Source organism: Oreochromis niloticus, linkage group LG18, assembly GCF_001858045.2.
Source record: "Oreochromis niloticus isolate F11D_XX linkage group LG18, O_niloticus_UMD_NMBU, whole genome shotgun sequence".
Lineage (NCBI taxonomy): Eukaryota > Metazoa > Chordata > Actinopteri > Cichliformes > Cichlidae > Oreochromis > Oreochromis niloticus.
The window spans coordinates 17411050-17433842 of record NC_031982.2 but is presented as its reverse complement, the minus strand read 5'-3'; the positions used below and the strand labels follow the sequence as shown (position 1 = coordinate 17433842).

The 22793-nt window shown below is 37.2% G+C and overlaps 1 protein-coding gene across 2 annotated transcripts in view; it reads left to right on the top strand.

Moving 5' to 3' along the window:
• The window catches only part of LOC112842746 (desmocollin-2-like), a 29696-nt gene extending 8094 nt beyond the window's left edge, over positions 1–21602 (top strand). Inside the window, exons 5-8 of one of the 2 annotated variants that reach the window (XM_025900034.1) lie at positions 17388–17543; positions 18653–18779; positions 18982–19106; positions 19342–21602. In XM_025900034.1, the coding sequence (XP_025755819.1) occupies positions 17388–17543; positions 18653–18779; positions 18982–19106; positions 19342–19407 (474 nt within the window). In that variant the 3' untranslated portion in view covers positions 19408–21602. Of the gene's footprint in view, positions 1–17387; positions 17544–18652; positions 18780–18920; positions 19107–19341 lie in introns of those variants that run through there. The other variant, XM_025900035.1, reaches the window with a different exon arrangement.
• Positions 21603–22793: the final 1191 nt, after the last annotated feature.

Sequence of the window (22793 nt, the reverse complement as noted above, 5' to 3'; positions counted from 1 at the left end):
CCTGCCTAATGAGCTCTGTCTCTCACTCTGCCAAGATTCATCTTAAACACTTCTCTTTCAACTGCTGCTGTGTCCACAGTGTTTGCTGTACAGCCATCATTTTACCCTCAAAACGTCACCATCGTTGTTCTCTTTCCAACAGAGTGTCTTTGAAAGCTCAGATATGTAAAGTTTTTAAACTGTGTGGATCCAAGTGGAGGGATCACATTTTAGTCATTCAGTGATTCAAAGAATATGAACTTTTAATATTCATTCAGATGTTTTCTGACTCTAAATAGTCTTTTGTCATTTCTTATGTTTTTCTAATTTACATTTAAAACATTTTCAGCTCTTTTCCAACTTCTTCTCTGTGGTTGTCAGCTTTTAGCAGTTCAGCTTTTTTGTTTTCAGGTACAAATTTCTGTATTTTTCATCTCATTCAAAATTTTTAACTAAAAATTCAGCAATTAATTCATTTCAGTGCATACATTCAGATTCAAGCATTCACACTGCAGTTTCTTCAGAAAATGCACTTTCTAGTTATTAGTGTGAATGCTTGTAAAAGCATTCACAGTATTGTTCTTCTAATCTTTATTATTCTATTTTATTCTTCCGTACGTTTTTTGTACTCTATCTCCTTCAAAACCGTTTAACTTAGAAAAACCATTCAAACACCGTTAGATTCCTCTTCTTTTGGACATGACTGCTTCTATTTTTCTCATTTCTAACATTTATATTTTTAATTTTATTCAACTTTTTTCAACAAAAATTTCCCATGTATTTCAATGGGGACACCCTTCAAATTCTCCTTCAAATTACTCCTCTTTAAACTGTATCTAATTTTACATACATTGACGTAGAACCACCATTCAAACTTTAAAACGAAGACAAGACATTCAACTATTCAACTTGTATTTATCTTTTCAATATCTATTATACTTTTTCTTCAGTTCCAGTTTAAGTTTCATGATGTTTTTTCACCCGTTTCAGAGTTTATAATGGGTGTGTATGGGACGGAATGTTGGGGCTAGAGTGAGACAGCTCAACTGCTAGAGTGAGAGGAGCAAAAAAATTAATCTTAAAATATTTTTTAAAACTGCTGCTGTGTCCGCAGCGTTTGCTCTACAAGTATGATTTTACCCTCAAAACGTAGCCATCGCTGTCCTCTTTCATCCAATGTGTTTACTATTGTACTAGGTGTTATGGTTCTTTCATAAATGTCACCAAAGCACAGCCTCCTCCCTCCAACTCCTCCATAGACTCTAATGTTAAAATGGCTCAGAAGGTTCGTTTGAAAATCAGAAGAGCATGGTGTTTTTACACTGTCACCACGTCCATATAATAAACTCCACAGGCATGAAAACTGAGAATTAGGTAGACTGGACATTGCTGCCACTCACGGTGAAAGAATTTCGTCAATAGGACCTGTACTTTTCATTTGGGAAGGATTTGTTTGGGCCTGACTTTTCTGTTCATTTTAAGCAGCAAAAGTGAGGTGCATGTCTGTGCGTGTGTATGGAGCCATTGGGTGCAGTCACTATAGCAACCAGGCTCACACCTGCCTGCCTAATGAGCTCTCTCTCTCTCACTGTGCCAAGATTCATCTTAAACACTTCTCTTTCAACTGCTGCTGTGTCCACAGTGTTTGCTCTACAGACATCATTTTACCCTCAAAACGTCGCCATCGTTCTTCTTTTTCCAACACTGTGTCTTTCAAAGCTCAGAGATGTAAAGCTTTAAAACTGTGTGGATCCAAGTGGAGGGATCACATTTCAGTCATTCAGTGATTCAAAGAATATGAACTTTTAATATTCATTCACATGTTTTCTGACTCTAAATAGTCTTTTCTCATTACTGAGGTTTTTCTAATGTACAATTAAAACATTTTCAGCTATTTTCCAACTTCTTCTTTGTGCTTTTCAGCTTTTAGCAGTTCAGCACTTTTGTTTTCAGGTGAAAATTTCTGTATTTTTCATCTCATTCAACATTTTTAACTTAAAATTCAGCAATTAATTCTTTTCAGTGCATATATTCAGATTCAAGCATTCACACTGCAGTTTCTTCAGAAAATGCACTTTCTAGTTATTAGTGTGAATGCTTGTAAAAGCATTCACAGTATTGTTCTTCTAATCTTTATTATTCTATTTTATTCTTCCGTACGTTTTTTGTACTCTATCTCCTTCAAAACCGTTTAACTTAGAAAAACCATTCAAACACCGTTAGATTCCTCTTCTTTTGGACATGACTGCTTCTATTTTTCTCATTTCTAACATTTATATTTTTAATTTTATTCAACTTTTTTCAACAAAAATTTCCCATGTATTTCAATGGGGAGACCCTTCAAATTCTCCTTCAAATTACTCCTCTTTAAACTGTATCTACTTCAACATAGGTTGACATAGAGCCACCATTCAAACTTTAAAACGAAGACAAGACATTCAACTATTCAACTTGTATTTATCTTTTCAATATCTGTTATACTTTTTCTTCAGTTCCAGTTTAAGTTTCATGATGTTTTTTCAGCCGTTTCAGAGTTTATAATGGGTGTGTATGGGACGGAATGTTGGGGCTAGAGTGAGAAGGCTCAACTGCTAGAGTGAGAGGAGCGAAAAAATTAATCTGAAAATATTTTTTAAAACTGCTGCTGTGTCCACGGTGTTTGGTCTACAGGTATGATTTTACCCTCAAAACGTAGCCATCGCTGTCCTCTTTCATCCAATGTGTTTACTATTGTACTAGGTGTTATGGTTCTTTCATAAATGTCACCAAAGCACAGCCTCCTCCCTCCAACTCCTCCATAGACTCTAATGTTAAAATGGCTCAGAAGGTTCGTTTGAAAATCAGAAGAGCATGGTGTTTTTACACTGTCACCACGTCCATATAATAAACTCCACAGGCATGAAAACTGAGAATTAGGTAGACTGGACATTGCTGCCGCTCACGGTGAAAGAATTTCGTCAATAGGACCTGTACTTTTCATTTGGGAGCGATTTGTTTCGGCCTGACTTTTCTGTTCATTTTAAGCAGCAAAAGTGAGGTGCATGTCTGTGTGCGTGTGTATGGAGCCAGTGGGTGCAGTCACTATAGCAACCAGGCTCACACCTGCCTGCCTGCCTAACGAGCTCTCTCTCACTCTGCCAATATTCATTTCAAACACTTCTCTTTCAACTGCTGCTGTGTCTACAGTGTTTGCTCTACAGCCATCATTTTACCCTCAAAACGAAGCCATCGTTGTTCTCTTTCCAACAGCATGTCTTTCAAAGCTCAGAGATGTAAACCTTTAAAAGTGTGTGGATCCAAGTGGAGGGATTACACTTTAGTCATTCAGTGATTCAAAGAATATGAACTTTTAATACTCATTCAGATGTTTTCTGACTCTAAATTTTCTGTTCTCATTTCTTAGGTTTTCCAAATTTTAATTTAAAAACTTTTCAGCTATTTTCCAACTTCTTTTGTGTGAACATCAGCTTTCAAAAGTTCTGCACTTTTGTTTTCAGGTTAAAAACTCTGTATTTTCCAGCTCATTCAACATTTTTATTTTTAACTTAAAATTCAGCAATTAATTCATTTCAGTGCATACATTCAGATTCAAGCATTCACACTGCAGTTTCTTCAGAAAATGCACTTTCTAGTTATATTTTATTATATATTCCGTACGTTTTTTGTAGTCTATCTCCTTCAAAACCGTTCAACTTAGAAAAACCATTCAAACACCGTTAGATTCCACTTCTTTAGGACATGACTGCTTCTATTTTTCTCATTTATAACATTTATATTTTTAATTTTATTCAACTTTTTTCAACAAAAATTTCCCATGTATTTCAATGGGGAGACCCTTCAAATCCTCATTCAACTCACTCCTCTTTAAACTGTATCTACTTCAACATACGTTGACATAGAGCCACCATTCAAACTTTAAAACGAAGACAAGACATTCAACTATTCAACTTGTATTTATCTTTTCAATATCTGTTATACTTTTTCTTCAGTTCCAGTTTAAGTTTCATGATGTTTTTTCAGCCGTTTCAGAGTTTATAATGGGTGTGTATGGGACGGAATGTTGGGGCTAGAGTGAGAAAGCTGAACTGCTAGAGTGAGAGGAGCGAAAAAATTAATCTTAAAATCTTTTTTAAAACTGCTGCTGTGTCCACAGCGTTTGATCTACAGGTATGATTTTACCCTCAAAACGTAGCCATCGCTGTCCTCTTTCATCCAATGTGTTTACTATTGTACTAGGTGTTATGGTTCTTTCATAAATGTCACCAAAGCACAGCCTCCTCCCTCCAACTCCTCCATAGACTCCAATGTTAAAGTGGCTCAGAAAGTTCCTTTGAAAATCAGAAGAGCAGGCTGTCTTTACACTGTCACCACATCCATATAATAAACTCCACAGGCATGAAAACTGAGAATTAGGTAGACTAGACATTGCTGCCACTCACGGTGAAAGAATTTTGTCAATACGACATGTACTTTTCATTTGGGAAGGATTTGTTTCGGCCTGACTTTTCTGTTCATTTTAAGCAGCAAAAGTGAGGTGCATGTCTGTGTGCGTGTGTATGGAGCCCCTGGCTCAGTCACTATAGCAACCAGGCTCACACCTGCCTGCCTAACGAGCTCTCTCTCACTCTGCCAAGATTCATCTTGAACACTTCTCTTTCAACAGCTGCTGTGTCCACAGTGTTTGCTCTACAGCCATCATTTTACCCTCAAAACGTAGCCATCGCTGTCCTCTTTCATCCAATGTGTTTACTATTGTGCTAGGTGTTATGGTTCTTTCATAAATGTCACCAATGCACAGCCTCCTCCCTCCAACTCCTCCATAGACTCTAATGTTAAAATGGCTCAGAAGGTTCGTTTGAAAACCAGAAGTACAGGCTGTCTTTACACTGTCACCACGTCCATATAATAAACTCCACAGGCATGAAAACTGAGAATTAGGTAGACTGGACATTGCTGCCGCTCACGGTGAAAGAATTTTGTCAATAGGACCTGTACTTTTCATTTGGGAGCGATTTGTTTCGGCCTGACTTTTCTATTCATTTTAAGCAGCAAAAGTGAGGTGTATGTCTGTGCGCGTGTGTATGGAGCCAGTGGGTGCAGTCACTATAGCAACCAGGCTCACACCTGCCTGCCTAATGAGCTCTGTCTCTCACTCTGCCAAGATTCATCTTAAACACTTCTCTTTCAACTGCTGCTGTGTCCACAGTGTTTGCTCTACAACCATCATTTTACCCTCAAAACGTCACCATCGTTGTTCTCTTTCCAACAGAGTGTCTTTGAAAGCTCAGATATGTAAAGTTTTTAAACTGTGTGGATCCAAGTGGAGGGATCACATTTTAGTCATTCAGTGATTCAAAGAATATGAACTTTTAATATTCATTCAGATGTTTTCTGACTCTAAATAGTCTTTTGTCATTTCTTATGTTTTTCTAATTTACATTTAAAACATTTTCAGCTCTTTTCCAACTTCTTCTCTGTGGTTGTCAGCTTTTAGCAGTTCAGCTTTTTTGTTTTCAGGTACAAATTTCTGTATTTTTCATCTCATTCAACATTTTTAACTTAAAATTCAGCAATTAATTCATTTCAGTGCATACATTCAGATTCAAGCATTCACACTGCAGTTTCTTCAGAAAATGCATTTTCTAGTTATATTTTATTATATATTCCGTACGTTTTTTGTAGTCTATCTCCTTCAAAACCGTTCAACTTAGAAAAACCATTCAAACACCGTTAGATTCCTCTTCTTTTGGACATGACTGCTTCTATTTTTCTCATTTTTAACATTTATATTTTTAATTTTATTCAACTTTTTTCAACAAAAATTTCCCATGTATTTCAATGGGGAGACCCTTCAAATTCTCCTTCAACTTACTCATTTTCAAACTGTATCTGCTTCCATATACGTTGACATAGAGCCACCATTCAAACTTTAAAACGAAGACAAAACATTCAACTATTCAATTTGTATTTATCTTTTCAATATCTGTTATACTTTTTCTTCAGTTCCAGTTTAAGTTTCATGATGTTTTTTCACCCATTTCAGAGTTTATAATGGGTGTGTATGGGACGGAATGTTGGGGCTAGAGTGAGACAGCTCAACTGCTAGAGTGAGAGGAGCAAAAAAATTAATCTGAAAATATTTTTTAAAACTGCTGCTGTGTCCACGGTGTTTGGTCTACAGGTATGATTTTACGCTCAAAACGTAGCCATCGCTGTCCTCTTTCATCCAATGTGTTTACTATTGTACTAGGTGTTATGGTTCTTTCATAAATGTCACCAAAGCACAGCCTCCTCCCTCCAACTCCTCCATAGACTCTAATGTTAAAATGGCTCAGAAGGTTCGTTTGAAAATCAGAAGAGCATGGTGTTTTTACACTGTCACCACGTCCATATAATAAACTCCACAGGCATGAAAACTGAGAATTAGGTAGACTGGACATTGCTGCCGCTCACGGTGAAAGAATTTCGTCAATAGGACCTGTACTTTTCATTTGGGAAGGATTTGTTTGGGCCTGACTTTTCTGTTCATTTTAAGCAGCAAAAGTGAGGTGCATGTCTGTGCGTGTGTATGGAGCCCCTGGCTCAGTCACTATAGCAACCAGGCTCACACCTGCCTGCCTAATGAGCTCTCTCTCTCTCACTGTGCCAAGATTCATCTTAAACACTTCTCTTTCAACTACTGCTGTGTCCACAGTGTTTGCTCTACAGACATCATTTTACCCTCAAAACGTCGCCATCGTTCTTCTCTTTCCAACACTGTGTCTTTCAAAGCTCAGAGATGTAAAGCTTTAAAACTGTGTGGATCCAAGTGGAGGGATCACATTTTAGTCATTCAGTCATTCAAAGAATATGAACTTTTAATATTCATTCAGATGTTTTCTGACTCTAAATTTTCTTTTCTCATTACTTAGGTTTTTCTAATTTACATTTAAAACATTTTCAGCTATTTTCCAACTTCTTCCCTGTGCTTGTCAGCTTTTAGCAGTTCAGCACTTTTGTTTTCAGGTGCAAATTTCTGTATTTTTCATCTCATTCAACATTTTTAACTTAAAATTCAGCAATTAATTCTTTTCAGTGCATATATTCAGATTCAAGCATTCACACTGCAGTTTCTTCAGAAAATGCACTTTCTAGTTATATTTTATTATATATTCCGTACGTTTTTTGTACTGTATCTCCTTCAAAACCGTTCAACTTAGAAAAACCATTCAAACACCGTTAGATTCCTCTTCTTTTGGACATGACTGCTTCTACTTTTCTCATTTATAACATTTATATTTTTAATTTTATTCAACTTTTTTCAACAAAAATTTCCCATGTATTTCAATGGGGAGACCCTTCAAATCCTCATTCAACTTACTCATTTTCAAACTGTATCTACTTCAACATACGTTGACATAGAGCCACCATTCAAACTTTAAAACGAAGACAAGACATTCAACTATTCAACTTGTATTTATCTTTTCAATATCTGTTATACTTTTTCTTCAGTTCCAGTTTAAGTTTCATGATGTTTTTTCAGCCGTTTCAGAGTTTATAATGGGTGTGTATGAGACGGAATGTTGGGGCTAGAGTGAGACAGCTCAACTGCTAGAGTGAGAGGAGCGAAAAAATTAATCTGAAAATATTTTTTAAAACTGCTGCTGTGTCCACGGTGTTTGGTCTACAGGTATGATTTTACCCTCAAAACGTAGCCATCGCTGTCCTCTTTCATCCAATGTGTTTACTATTGTACTAGGTGTTATGGTTCTTTCATAAATGTCACCAAAGCACAGCCTCCTCCCTCCAACTCCTCCATAGACTCTAATGTTAAAATGGCTCAGAAGGTTCGTTTGAAAATCAGAAGAGCATGGTGTTTTTACACTGTCACCACGTCCATATAATAAACTCCACAGGCATGAAAACTGAGAATTAGGTAGACTGGACATTGCTGCCGCTCACGGTGAAGGAATTTTGTCAATAGGACCTGTACTTTTCATTTGGGAGCGATTTGTTTCGGCCTGACTTTTCTGTTCATTTTAAGCAGCAAAAGTGAGGTGCATGTCTGTGTGCGTGTGTATGGAGCCCCTGGCTCAGTCACTATAGCAACCAGGCTCACACCTGCCTGCCTAACGAGCTCTCTCTCACTCTGCCAAGATTCATCTTGAACACTTCTCTTTCAACAGCTGCTGTGTCCACAGTATTTGCCCTACAGCCATCATTTTACCCTCAAAATGAAGCCATCGTTCTTCTCTTTCCAACAGCGTGTCTTTCAAAGCTCAGAGATGTAAACCTTTAAAACTGTGTGGATCCAAGTGGAGTGATCATATTTTAGTCATTCAGTGATTCAAAGAATATGAACTTTTAATATTCATTCAGATGTTTTCTGACTCTAAATAGTCTTTTCTCATTACTTAGGTTTTTCTAATTTACATTTAAAACATTTTCAGCTCTTTTCCAACTTCTTCTGTGTGGATTTCAGCTTTTAGCAGTTCAGCACTTTTGTTTTCAGGTGAAAATTTCTGTATTTTTCATCTCATTCAACATTTTTAACTTAAAATTCAGCAATTAATTCTTTTCAGTGCATATATTCAGATTCAAGCATTCACACTGCAGTTTCTTCAGAAAATGCACTTTCTAGTTATTATTATATGTTCCGTACGTTTTTTGTAATCCCACTACTTCAAAACCGTTCAACTTAGAAAAACCATTCAAACACCGTTAGATTCCTCTTCTTTAGGACATGACTGCTCGTATTTTTCTCATTTTTAACATTTATATTTTTAATTTTATTCAACTTTATTTAACAAAAATTTATAATGTATTTCAATGGAGAGACCCTTCAAATTCTCATTCAACTTACTCCTCTTTAAACTGTATCTCCTTCCACATACGTTGACATAGAGCCACCATTCAAACTTTAAAACGAAGCCAAGACATTCAACTATTCAACTTCTATTCATTTTTTCAATATCTATTATACTTTTTCTTCAGTTCCAGTTTAAGTTTCATGATGTTTTTTCACCCATTTCAGAGTTTATAATGGGTGTGTATGGGACGGAATGTTGGGGCTAGAGTGAGACAGCTGAACTGCTAGAGTGAGAGGAGCAAAAAAATTAATCTTAAAATCTTTTTTAAAACTGCTGCTGTGTGAGCAGCTTTTGCTCTACAGGTATGATTTTACCCTCAAAACGTAGCCATCGCTGTCCTCTTTCATCCAATGTGTTTACTATTGTCCTAGGTGTTATGGTTCTTTCATAAATGTCACCAAAGCACAGCCTCCTCCCTCCAACTCTTCCATAGACTCTAATGTTAAAATGGCTCAGAAGGTTCGTTTGAAAATCAGAAGAGCATGGTGTCTTTCCACTGTCACCACGTCCATATATTAAACTCTACAGGCATGAAAACTGAGAATTCAGTAGACTAGACATTGCTGTCGCTCACGGTGAAAGAATTTTGTCAATGGGAACTGTACTTTTCATTTGGGAGTGATTTGTTTCGACCTGACTTTTCTGTTCATTTTAAGCAGCAAAAGTGAGGTGCATGTCTGTGTGCGTGTGTATGGAGCCATTGGGTGCAGTCACTATAGCAACCAGGCTCACACCTGCCTGCCTAACGAGCTCTGTCTCTCACTCTGCCAAGATTCATCTTAAACACTTCTCTTTCAACTGCTGCTGTGTCCACAGTGTTTGGTCTACAGCCATCATTTTACCCTCAAAACGTCGCCATCGTCCTTCTCTTTCCAACAGCGTGTCTTTCAGAGCTCAGAGATGTAAACCTTGTAAACTGTGTGGATCCAAGTGGAGGGATCACATTTTAGTCATTCAGTGATTCAAAGAATATGAACTTTTAATATTCATTCAGATGTTTTCTGACTCTAAATTTTCTTTTCCCATTTCTTAGGTTTTTCTAATTTACATTTAAAACATTTTCAGCTATTTTCCAACTTCTTCTCTGTGCTTGTCAGCTTTTAGCAGTTCAGCACTTTTGTTTTCAGGTGAAAATTTCTGTATTTTTCATCTCATTCAACATTTTTAACTTAAAATTCAGCAATTAATTCTTTTTAGTGCATATATTCAGATTCAAGCATTCACACTGCAGTTTCTTCAGAAAATGCACTTTCTAGTTAGTGTGAATGCTTGTAAAAGCATTCACAGTATTGTTCTTCTAATCTTTATTCTTCTATTTTATTATTTTTATATATTCCGTACGTTTTTTGTACTCTATCTCCTTCAAAACCGTTCAACTTAGAAAACCCATTCAAACACCGTTAGATTCCTCTTCTTTAGGACATGACTGCTTCTATTTTTCTCATTTTTAACATTTATATTTTTAATTTTATTCAACTTTTTTCAAAAAAAATTTCCCATGTATTTCAATGGGGAGACCTTTCAAATTCTCATTCAACTCACTCCTCTTTAAACTGTATCTACTTCCACATACATTGACGTAGAGCCACCATTCAAACTTTAAAACGAAGACAAGACATTCAACTATTCAACTTGTATTTATCTTTTCAATATCTATTATACTTTTTCTTCAGTTCCAGTTTAAGTTTCATGATGTTTTTTCACCCGTTTCAGAGTTTATAATGGGTGTGTATGGGACGGAATGTTGGGGCTAGAGTGAGGCAGCTCAACTGCTAGAGTGAGAGGAGCAAAAAAATTAATCTTAAAATCTTTTTTAAAACTGCTGCTGTGTCCGCAGCGTTTGTTCTACAGGTATGATTTTACCCTCAAAACGTAGCCATCACTGTCCTCTTTCATCCAATGTGTTTATTATAGTAATAGGTGTTATGGTTCTTTCATAAATGTCACCAATGCACAGCCTCCTCCCTCCAACTCCTCCATAGACTCCAATGTTAAAATGTCTCACAAAGTTTGTCTGAAAATCAGAAGTACAGGCTGTCTTTACACTGTCACCACGTCCATATAATAAACTCCACAGGCATGAAAACTGAGAATTAGGTAGACTGGACATTGCTGTCGCTCACGGTGAAAGAATTTTGTCAATAGGACCTGTACTTTTCATTTGGGAGCGATTTGTTTCGACCTGACTTTTCTATTCATTTTAAGCAGCAAAAGTGAGGTGCATGTCTGTGCGCGTGTGTATGGAGCCAGTGGGTGCAGTCACTATAGCAACCAGGCTCACACCTGCCTGCCTAATGAGCTCTGTCTCTCACTCTGCCAAGATTCATCTTAAACACTTCTCTTTCAACTGCTGCTGTGTCCACAGTGTTTGCTCTACAGCCATCATTTTACCCTCAAAACGTCGCCATCGTTCTTCTCTTTCCAACACAGTGTCTTTCAAAGCTCAGAGATGTAAACCCTTAAAACTGTGTGGATCCAAGTGGAGGGATCACATTTTAGTCATTCAGTGATTCAAAGAATATGAACTTTTAATATTCATTCAGATGTTTTCTGACTCTAAATAGTCTTTTGTCATTTCTTATGTTTTTCTAATTTACATTTAAAACATTTTCAGCTCTTTTCCAACTTCTTCTCTGTGGTTGTCAGCTTTTAGCAGTTCAGCTTTTTTGTTTGCAGGTGCAAATTTCTGTATTTTTCATCTCATTCAACATTTTTAACTTAAAATTCAGCAATTAATTCATTTCAGTGCATACATTCAGATTCAAGCATTCACACTGCAGTTTCTTCAGAAAATGCATTTTCTAGTTAGTGTGAATGCTTGTAAAAGCATTCACAGTATTGTTCTTCTAATCTTTATTCTTCTATTTTATTTTTATATATTCCGTACGTTTTTTGTACTCTATCTCCTTCAAAACCGTTCAACTTAGAAAAACCATTCAAACACCATTAGATTCCTCTTCTTTTGGACATGACTGCTTCTATTTTTCTCATTTTTAACATTTATATTTTTAATTTTATTTAACTTTTTTCAACAAAAAATTCCAATGTATTTCAATGGGGAGACCCTTCAAATCCTCATTCAACTTACTCATTTTTAAACTGTATCTACTTCCACATACGTTGACATAGAGCCACCATTCAAACTTTAAAACGAAGACAAAACATTCAACTATTCAATTTGTATTTATCTTTTCAATATCTATTATACTTTTTCTTCAGTTCCAGTTTAAGTTTCATGATGTTTTTTCACCCATTTCAGAGTTTATAATGGGTGTGTATGGGACGGAATGTTGGGGCTAGAGTGAGACAGCTCAACTGCTAGAGTGAGAGGAGCAAAAAAATTAATCTTAAAATATTTTTTAAAACTGCTGCTGTGTCCACGGTGTTTGGTCTACAGGTATGATTTTACCCTCAAAACGTAGCCATCGCTGTCCTCTTTCATCCAATGTGTTTACTATTGTACTAGGTGTTATGGTTCTTTCATAAATGTCACCAAAGCACAGCCTCCTCCCTCCAACTCCTCCATAGACTCTAATGTTAAAATGGCTCAGAAGGTTCGTTTGAAAATCAGAAGAGCATGGTGTTTTTACACTGTCACCACGTCCATATAATAAACTCCTCAGGCATGAAAACTGAGAATTAGGTAGACTGGACATTGCTGCCGCTCACGGTGAAAGAATTTCGTCAATAGGACCTGTACTTTTCATTTGGGAAGGATTTGTTTGGGCCTGACTTTTCTGTTCATTTTAAGCAGCAAAAGTGAGGTGCATGTCTGTGCGTGTGTATGGAGCCAGTGGGTGCAGTCACTATAGCAACCAGGCTCACACCTGCCTGCCTAATGAGCTCTCTCTCTCTCACTGTGCCAAGATTCATCTTAAACACTTCTCTTTCAACTGCTGCTGTGTCCACAGTGTTTGCTCTACAGACATCATTTTACCCTCAAAACGTCGCCATCGTTCTTCTCTTTCCAACACTGTGTCTTTCAAAGTTCAGAGATGTAAAGCTTTAAAACTGTGTGGATCCAAGTGGAGGGATCACATTTTAGTCATTCAGTGATTCAAAGAATATGAACTTTTAATATTCATTCAGATGTTTTCTGACTCTAAATTTTCTTTTCTCATTACTTAGGTTTTTCTAATTTACATTTAAAACATTTTCAGCTATTTTCCAACTTCTTCTCTGTGCTTGTCAGCTTTTAGCAGTTCAGCACTTTTGTTTTCAGGTGCAAATTTCTGTATTTTTCATCTCATTCAACATTTTTAACTTAAAATTCAGCAATTAATTCTTTTCAGTGCATATATTCAGATTCAAGCATTCACACTGCAGTTTCTTCAGAAAATGCACTTTCTAGTTATATTTTATTATAGATTCCGTACGTTTTTTGTACTGTATCTCCTTCAAAACCGTTCAACTTAGAAAAACCATTCAAACACCGTTAGATTCCTCTTCTTTTGGACATGACTGCTTCTATTTTTCTCATTTTTAACATTTATATTTTTAATTTTATTCAACTTTTTTCAACAAAAATTTCCCATGTATTTCAATGGGGAGACCCTTCAAATCCTCATTCAACTTACTCATTTTCAAACTGTATCTACTTCAACATACGTTGACATAGAGCCACCATTCAAACTTTAAAACGAAGACAAGACATTCAACTATTCAACTTGTATTTATCTTTTCAATATCTGTTATACTTTTTCTTCAGTTCCAGTTTAAGTTTCATGATGTTTTTTCAGCCGTTTCAGAGTTTATAATGGGTGTGTATGGGACGGAATGTTGGGGCTAGAGTGAGACAGCTCAACTGCTAGAGTGAGAGGAGCGAAAAAATTAATCTTAAAATCTTTTTTAAAACTGCTGCTGTGTCCGCAGCGTTTGCTCTACAGGTATGATTTTACCCTCAAAACGTAGCCATCGCTGTCCTCTTTCATCCAATGTGTTTACTATTGTACTAGGTGTTATGGTTCTTTCATAAATGTCACCAAAGCACAGCCTCCTCCCTCCAACTCCTCCATAGACTCCAATGTTAAAATGGCTCAGAAAGTTCCTTTGAAAATCAGAAGAGCAGACTGTCTTTACACTGTCACCACGTCCATATAATAAACTCCACAGGCATGAAAACTGAGAATTAGGTAGACTAGACATTGCTGTCGCTCACGGTGAAAGAATTTTGTCAATACGACATGTACTTTTCATTTGGGAGCGATTTGTTTGGGGCTGACTTTTCTGTTCATTTTAAGCAGCAAAAGTGAGGTGCATGTCTGTGTGCGTGTGTATGGAGCCCCTGGCTCAGTCACTATAGCAACCAGGCTCACACCTGCCTGCCTAACGAGCTCTCTCTCACTCTGCCAAGATTCATCTTGAACACTTCTCTTTCAACAGCTGCTGTGTCCACAGTGTTTGCTCTACAGCCATCATTTTACCCTCAAAACGAAGCCATCGTTCTTCTCTTTCCAACATCGTGTCTTTCAAAGCTCAGAGATGTAAACCTTTAAAACTGTGTGGATCCAAGTGGAGGGATCATATTTTAGTCATTCAGTGATTCAAAGAATATGAACTTTTAATATTCATTCAGATGTTTTCTGACTCTAAATAGTCTTTTCTCATTACTCAGGTTTTTCTAATTTACATTTAAAACATTTTCAGCTATTTTCCAACTTCTTCTCTGTGCTTGTCAGCTTTTAGCAGTTCAGCACTTTTGTTTTCAGGTGCAAATTTCTGTATTTTTCATCTCATTCAAAATTTTTAACTAAAAATTCAGCAATTAATACATTTCAGTGCATACATTGAGATTCAAGCATTCACACTGCAGTTTCTTCAGAAAATGCACTTTCTAGTTGTGTGGATGCCCTAAAAGGGCTTCCACACTATTGAGTTCCTGTTTCTCTTTATTCTTTATTTTTCTTTTTCAAGTTGCTTCCGTACGTTTTTTGGACGTTAACTACTCCTTCAGTTTTCACCTGATTTTCACCGTTCAAACTTTAAAAAATTCTGCTGTTTCTGCTAATGGGTGCTATGACTTTTGGTGCTCATAACTGCTATACTTTTTGAGATATTGAATTTTTTTTGCAATATTTTTTGCCCATTTCTGCCATATCATCAGTGGCCTCACTGATTTTCCTTGCCGAGTTGACCTGTGTTTTAGCTCAGTGAGATGAGCATCCGTTCTCAGACTGGGAGGGCCGGGTTCAAATCCCGCTTATGGCAACATTTCTTTCAGTTCACACTTAAACTTTTTTAACTCTTTTCAACACAAATTTCAGCTTTTTCACCCCTTTTCAGCAAAAGTTTAAGTTTTTTCACCACTTTTCAGCACAAATCCCACCTTTTTAACCCCTTTTCAGCAAAAACCTCTTTTCAGCAGAATTCTGCTCATTCACCTCTTTTCAGCAGAAGTTCTGCTGATTGAACTCTTTTCAGCAGAATTTTCACTTCTTTTCAGCCCAAATTCTGCTTATTCACCTCTTCTGCAAAATTTTCTGCCTTTTCACCTCTTATTAGCACAAATCTCAGCTGTTTTCAGAAAAAAACTCTTTTGAGCAGAAATTCTGCTGATTCATCTCTTTTCAACGCAACTTTCTGCTTCTTTACCTCTTTTCAGCAGAAATTCTGCTGATTCACCTCTTTTCTGCAAAATTTTCAGCCTTTTAACCTCTTATCAGCACAATTCTCAGCAGCTTCTGCTCATTTCAGCAGAATGGTCAGTCTGTCCACCTTCTCTTCGTGAGAATAAGTTTGGCTCAGTGAGATGAGTAGCCGCCTTGAGACCAGGAGGGCCAGGTTCGAATCCTGCTCAGGGTGAAATTTTTTTTTCACCACCATACAACTTTTTGCAACTTTTCAACTTTTTCAGCTTTTTCAGCAGACAGCTTCAGCGTTAAGGCATCCACACAGCATTTTCGCAGGAAATGCAAATTTTTCTAGTTATCTATTATTCCATATTCCGTACGTTTTTTGGCATCTAACTCCTTCAAAACCGTTCAACTTAGAAAAACCATTCAAACACCGTTAGATTCCTCTTCTTTAGGACATGACTGCTTCTATTTTTCTCATTTATAACATTTATATTTTTTAAATTATTCAACTTTTTTCAACAAAAATTTCCCATGTATTTCAATGGGGAGACCCTTCAAATCCTCATTCAACTTACTCATTTTCAAACTGTGTCTACTTCAACATACGTTGACATAGAGCCACCATTCAAACTTTAAAACGAAGACAAGACATTCAACTATTCAACTTGTATTTATCTTTTCAATATCTGTTATACTTTTTCTTCAGTTCCAGTTTAAGTTTCATGATGTTTTTTCAGCCGTTTCAGAGTTTATAATGGGTGTGTATGGGACGGAATGTTGGGGCTAGAGTGAGACAGCTCAACTGCTAGAGTGAGAGGAGCGAAAAAATTAATCTTAAAATCTTTTTTAAAACTGCTGCTGTGTCCGCAGCGTTTTCTCTACAGGTATGATTTTACCCTCAAAACGTAGCCATCGCTGTCCTCTTTCATCCAATGTGTTTACTATTGTACTAGGTGTTATGGTTCTTTCATAAATGTCACCAAAGCACAGACTCCTCCCTCCAACTCCTCCATAGACTCCAATGTTAAAATGGCTCAGAAAGTTCCTTTGAAAATCAGAAGAGCAGGCTGTCTTTACACTGTCACCACGTCCATATAATAAACTCCACAGGCATGAAAACTGAGAATTAGGTAGACTAGACATTGCTGTCGCTCACGGTGAAAGAATTTTGTCAATACGACATGTACTTTTCATTTGGGAAGGATTTGTTTGGGGCTGACTTTTCTGTTCATTTTAAGCAGCAAAAGTGAGGTGCATGTCTGTGTGCGTGTGTATGGAGCCCCTGGCTCAGTCACTATAGCAACCAGGCTCACACCTGCCTGCCTAACGAGCTCTCTCTCACTGTGCCAAGATTCATCTTGAACACTTCTCTTTCAACAGCTGCTGTGTCCACAGTGTTTGCTCTACAGCCATCATTTTACCCTCAAAACGAAGCCATCGTTCTTCTCTTTCCAACAGCGTGTCTTTCAAAGCTCAGAGATGTAAACCTTTAAAACTGTGTGGATCCAAGTGGAGGGATCATATTTTAGTCATTCAGTGATTCAAAGAATATGAACTTTTAATATTCATTCAGATGTTTTCTGACTCTAAATAGTCTTTTCTCATTACTCAGGTTTTTCTAATTTACATTTAAAACATTTTCAGCTATTTTCCAACTTCTTCTCTGTGCTTGTCAGCTTTTAGCAGTTCAGCACTTTTGTTTTCAGGTGCAAATTTCTGTATTTTTCATCTCATTCAACATTTTTAACTTAAAATTCAGCAATTAATTCTTTTCAGTGCATATATTCAGATTCAAGCATTCACACTGCAGTTTCTTCAGAAAATGCACTTTCTAGTTTACTTTGATTTTCTTTTTTAAAGACACATCACCTGCATGTCAGATTGGAATCTCCCCAGAGTTTTAATTTTTTTTTTATGAATAACAGAATCCTTGTTTGTTTTTGTTTTCCTTAATATTTATTGTTTTATTTCGTTTTTGCTGCAGCTGGTGTCAGATTCGTTTGCCTACCGGGATGTGTACTACACTATCGAAGGAGAAGGAGTCACTACGTATCCAACTGGAGTGTTCAGACTGGACAAAAACACAGGGGAGCTGTTCTTGCTCAAAGCTGTGGGTCGTGAGGAGTTCCCAGAATATAATGTGAGTGATTAAGAAAACGATCTAAAAGGTTTATAATTAGTTCCAGTAAGGTTCAGCAGTCATTCAAAAAGAATGAGTAAACAATGATTCATATACAGATTTTCAACAGGTAATTTTTGATCTTATTTCTCTACTAAGCATATTTATTAATGTTAGTTTAAGGATGCAAGGATGTACTGGGAGGAGGCAGAATTGATATATTATTTTGTACTTACCTTATCTTGCGTTTTGTACTTGTATTTGTATACACACACAAAATGGAATCAACTGATTGACCAAACTGTATTCTAAACTTTGACTCATCAAAGTAGCCACCTTTGAAAGATATAACAACTGAACACACCTGTGGCATTCTTTCTACAATAGAAATCAAATATGTTTCAGGAAGTTCTTCCTATAGCTGTTGTTGAAGTTCCCATAAATGAGTGACACGTGTAGTTTGGTTTGCTTTCACTCTTCTGTCCAGGTTATCTTAAACCAGCTTGATGAGGTTTAAGTCTGGAGACTGTGCTGGTCATTCCATGTTTTCAAGCTTAGTATCTTCGCATCAATGTTTGCGAAGTACTGCACTCACTGACATCTTGGCTTTCTTTGCAATTTCTCTGTAGAAAAGACCTACGTTTTTAAGTGCTATGATGGCCTGCCTCTCTTCCACTGTTAATCTCCTTTTTCTCACCATGTTTGTAGCAACACACTACTTTCCGCAGTACAATACTGTTCAACTGATTCTCATGACGGTATGGTATCGCAGTGTGTTCCAACAGTGCTTTTATGGAGGCAGAAGGGGTTGTAAATAATCCAGAAACATTGGAACACCTGTAGGAATTAGTAGCACCACCTTTCAAAGCTTGATCAACTCCATTGCTGCAGAACACCTTTAAATTGTTAACCCATTTTGTGTTCCCTGAATAAGGTCTTTTTATATAATTCTGAAATGTGCATTACATTTTGCAACCTTGCCTTTTTTTAACCTCTGGCAGTTCACCACTTATTTTTGTACCATTTCAAGCCATTCATTGGATTTGAACTACTTGAATTGCAATAAATAACTGAAAAAAATGTGTGTGTTCTAAAACTTTTGACTGATAGTGTATATATTTCCCATATAGATTGTGGTGCGTGCTTATCACAAGACAACATGGAGGCAGACAGATGAGGATTTGCCCATAAAAGTGGTTGTAAATGATGTCAATGACAATCCACCTGAGTTTGTAGGTCCACTACATGAAAACATATGTAAGTGCTTAAAAAACTGTCAGTATGTAATCTGGCTGAATAAGTGAAATCATATTTGTTGAACAATAATTGTTTTAAGGACTTTTTTGTACTTAATTTTCAAGAACATTGATTGTCTGATCTCAATCCTCATTCTTTTAGTATAATGTCGCTGTGCAAGAGAATGAAAGTGAAAAACTTCTACTTCGGATTTCCTTTCAAGATAAAGATTTGATAAACACACCAAACTGGATATCAAAGTTTGTCATTACTCAAGGAAATGCAAAAGGAAATTTCAGGATTGTTACTGACCCCCAAACAAATGAAGGGCTTTTGTACGTCTCAAAGGTGAGACTGACTTCTTATTAAATTCATTATTATCATTATAATGATCTTATATTATTGTACGGTACAATATAAAGTGCCTTGAGGTGACTGTTGTTGTGATTTGGTGCTATAAAATTGAATTGAACAGTAGTAATGTTAGTAGTAGCATTTTACATGGATCACATCTAACGGAAAGTCCGCCTTTATAAAACTAATTTATATTCATAAACTTTTAACTGTCTTTCTTTTTTTTCAGCCATTAGATTATGAGAAGACCAACATTTGCAGCTTCAGATCACAGCACAAAATCAAGCAATGCTGAATGGCAGCAGTGCTAGTTGGCAATCGATCCCTGTGAATGTCAGTGTCACCAATGAAGGCCCAGAATTCTCTGTGCCTTCAATCTGCTTCATTGTCAAAGAGAACACACCAAATGTCACAGTGATAGGAACTTATATAGCTGCGGATCCTGAGACCAAGAGCAGCAAATCCCTTCAATGGAACCCCCTCTGACAAAGTAAAGCATGCTAAAACCCTCAAAAATCGACACATTGTTTCACCACCTAAAGAAGGAGCAAGTCTTACAATACCATTTCTATGGCTCTGGGACTCCAGAGCACCACGGTGAAAGCCGTTATTCACAATTGGAGAAATCCTGGAACAGTGGTGAACCTTCCCAGGAATTGCTGGCCGACCAAAATTACTCCAAGAGTCCATCGACTACTCATCCAGGAGGTCCCAAACGAACCCGGAACAACATTAAAGAACCGAAGGCCTCACTTGCCTCAGTTAAGGTCAAAGTTCATAATTCAATAATAAGAAAGAGACTGAGTAAAAATGGCATCCATGATAAAGTTCCAAGGTAAAATCAGTGCTAACTAAAAAGATCACAAAGGCTCATCTCATCTATTCCAAAAACATCTTCTGGAAAGACATCAGGGAAAATATTCCATGGACTGACAAGACAAAAGCATCTTTTGGAAGCATCAAACACACAATTAAAAACCCCCAAAACAAAACAGAAAAACCATGATACCAGCAGTCAAATTTGGTGAGACCATGATGTGATGGTCTGGGGCTCCTTTGCTGCTTCAGGACCCGGATGCCTTCTCATAATTAATGGAACCATGAATTCTGCTTTGTACTAGAAAATCCTGAAGGAGAAAGTCCGGTTGTCACTTTGTTGCATAAAGTTAACTTTGTCAACTGAAATTGGCCATTCATGCTTGAAAACCCTTGAATGTGGTTGAATCAAAACAATTTTGCAAAGAACAGTGAGACAAAATTACTCCGCAGTGATGCGAAAGACTCAATTCCAGTTATTCCAGTTACTTGACTACATGCCGTTCTTGGTGCTAAGGTAATTGCCCCAACCAGTTATTTTGTTTAGGAGCAATTACCTTTTCACACAGGACCAGACAGGTTTGGATACCATATTTCACTTAACAAATGAAAAACAACATACAAGATAAAACAAACAAACAAAAATACAGGATATTGTATTTACTCAGATTATCTTTGTCGAACATTAAATGATCTGAAACATGGCATTGTGACAAGTGTGCAAAAATATGGAATCAAGAAGGAGGCACTGTAGGTGACACTTAGTAATTGCAATTGTTCCTGTGTGCCAACATGTACACATTTTCTACATTACTGTTGTATTGCAGGCTCCTTGACAACAACAGGAACTGTCATCCTTCTGGTGGAGAATCCTATGAGTCCAGTCAGCATTTTATTAAAAACCAAGACAGTGCAAAACGAAGAGGTTTGGAGGGTTCCAGGTAAAATGTTTTGAGAAACTGCCCATTAAATTCTTAAAGAGTGTACAAGTGGTGAGCTCGGAGACCCACCATCCCAAGGCATAAACACTGTGACAATAAAGATCGAGAACACGAATAAAAATCCAGCAGTCAATATTCTGCAAAATGGATTCTGGGTAAAAATATCTCCAATATTGACAGTTATCCAAATTTCAATTTGTTATTGTGTGACAAAGTGGCTAGGACAGAATTCATTTGCCATTTGTCACTTGCATATATTGTTATTTTGTGTTCTGTTATCCTATAGTCTATCATAATGCTTTAATGTAAACACAGCACATGTAACCTTGGCTCTACATACTATCCCAGGTCTGTTTGTGGTAGCATTGGTTATATTCATTTCATCTGTGCAAATGTACTTAAAGCTAAATCAATGTCACGTCATCATTAATTGATTTGAATCTTTCATTTGTTTATGTAGTTTGGTTATACTTACCATTGTGTGTTCCTTTGAGCAGGTCCTATGTGTAAAACAGGTGTGTGGGAAGGGCCGCTCCAGTACTTCCTGATTTTATAGGATATGATGTTACTGATTATGTCAATTGGGTGCAGGAGCGATTCTAGGATCAGAGCTTTGGGGGTGCTGAGCACCCAGAGAGCTACCCATCCAGGCAAGGTAAACTTTACTCGTCATAATGAGACATCTTCCCTGTCTCTGTCAGTCCCTGCATCCTTAAATGTCTCCAGTTGTCCCGAGTTCCCTCTGACGGTCTCCTTGGTGCATTTAAACCCTGTTCCTCCCTGTCCTCATCGTCTGTTGTCTTCATCTCCATTATCAGTCATCGTAATTTTACCCTCTCTGTGCAAGTCTGCAAATTTCTTTATTAAATCATAAGATTCTTAAATTCATCAAGTCTCTCTGTGCCTGGGTCCTCGTCACAAAACATGACATCACTGTTTTGTACATTTTAACACAATTTAATCCCCACATTTGTGAAAGAAAAGCAAAACACTTTTTTGAAAAGTCTGTAACAAAACCATCAAATCTGATAAAGGTTATTTAAATGCTGCCAAAGAAGAATGGATTGGAATTTAAAAAAAATATATACATATGCTAACCTTAATTACTGCAGGAGAATAATGAACGATGCTCATAATGATTAAAAAGTAAACTGAGTGCATTTTTTGGACAGCGAGTCACTTGTAAAGTGTATGTATAACACAATACAGATACATAAAAAATACACTCCAAAAATAGAGTCCTTGAAATTTACAATTTACACTGCTTTTGGATAGAGAAAGGAATTGATGCCTAAATCATTCCCAACCCCCCCGACCGTGGCTCAGGGGGTTGGGAAGCGTATCTGCAACCGGAAGGTCACCGGCTTGATCCCTGGGCTCTCTGTCCTGGTCGTTGTGTCCTTGGGCAAGACACTTTACCCTACCGCCTACTGGTGATGGCCGATGGCACGATATGGCAGCCTCGCCTCTGTCCTGTCATTCTGCCCCAGGGCAGCTGTGGCTACAACAGTAGCTTGCCTCCACCAGTGTGAGAGTGAATGAATAGTGGCATTGTAAAGCACTTTGGGTGCCTTGAAAAGCGCTATATGAAATCCAATCCATTATTATTTAGTCTACCCTGTTTTCCCAATGGTAGAGGTTAATGAGATCCAGGTGTGAGTGGAATTCTATATAAAGCAGGTGAGAGTTTGACTAATGGGTTCTTATGTTTTTCTGAAGCAATTGTTGAAAGGTGACGCCAGAAAATAAAGAACACTTAAAAGAAACTTGAACAGTCTGCAGATGCTGTCTTCCTATCACTTTCCAGGCTGCTTATGTTACGCTACTTCACATATTGCTATGATTGGCTGCCCTAAGAGATTGTGTAGACTTTGTTTTTTAGACGTCTGTTTTGTCGCTTTTCCAGTTTCACTTTGGTAAGGAG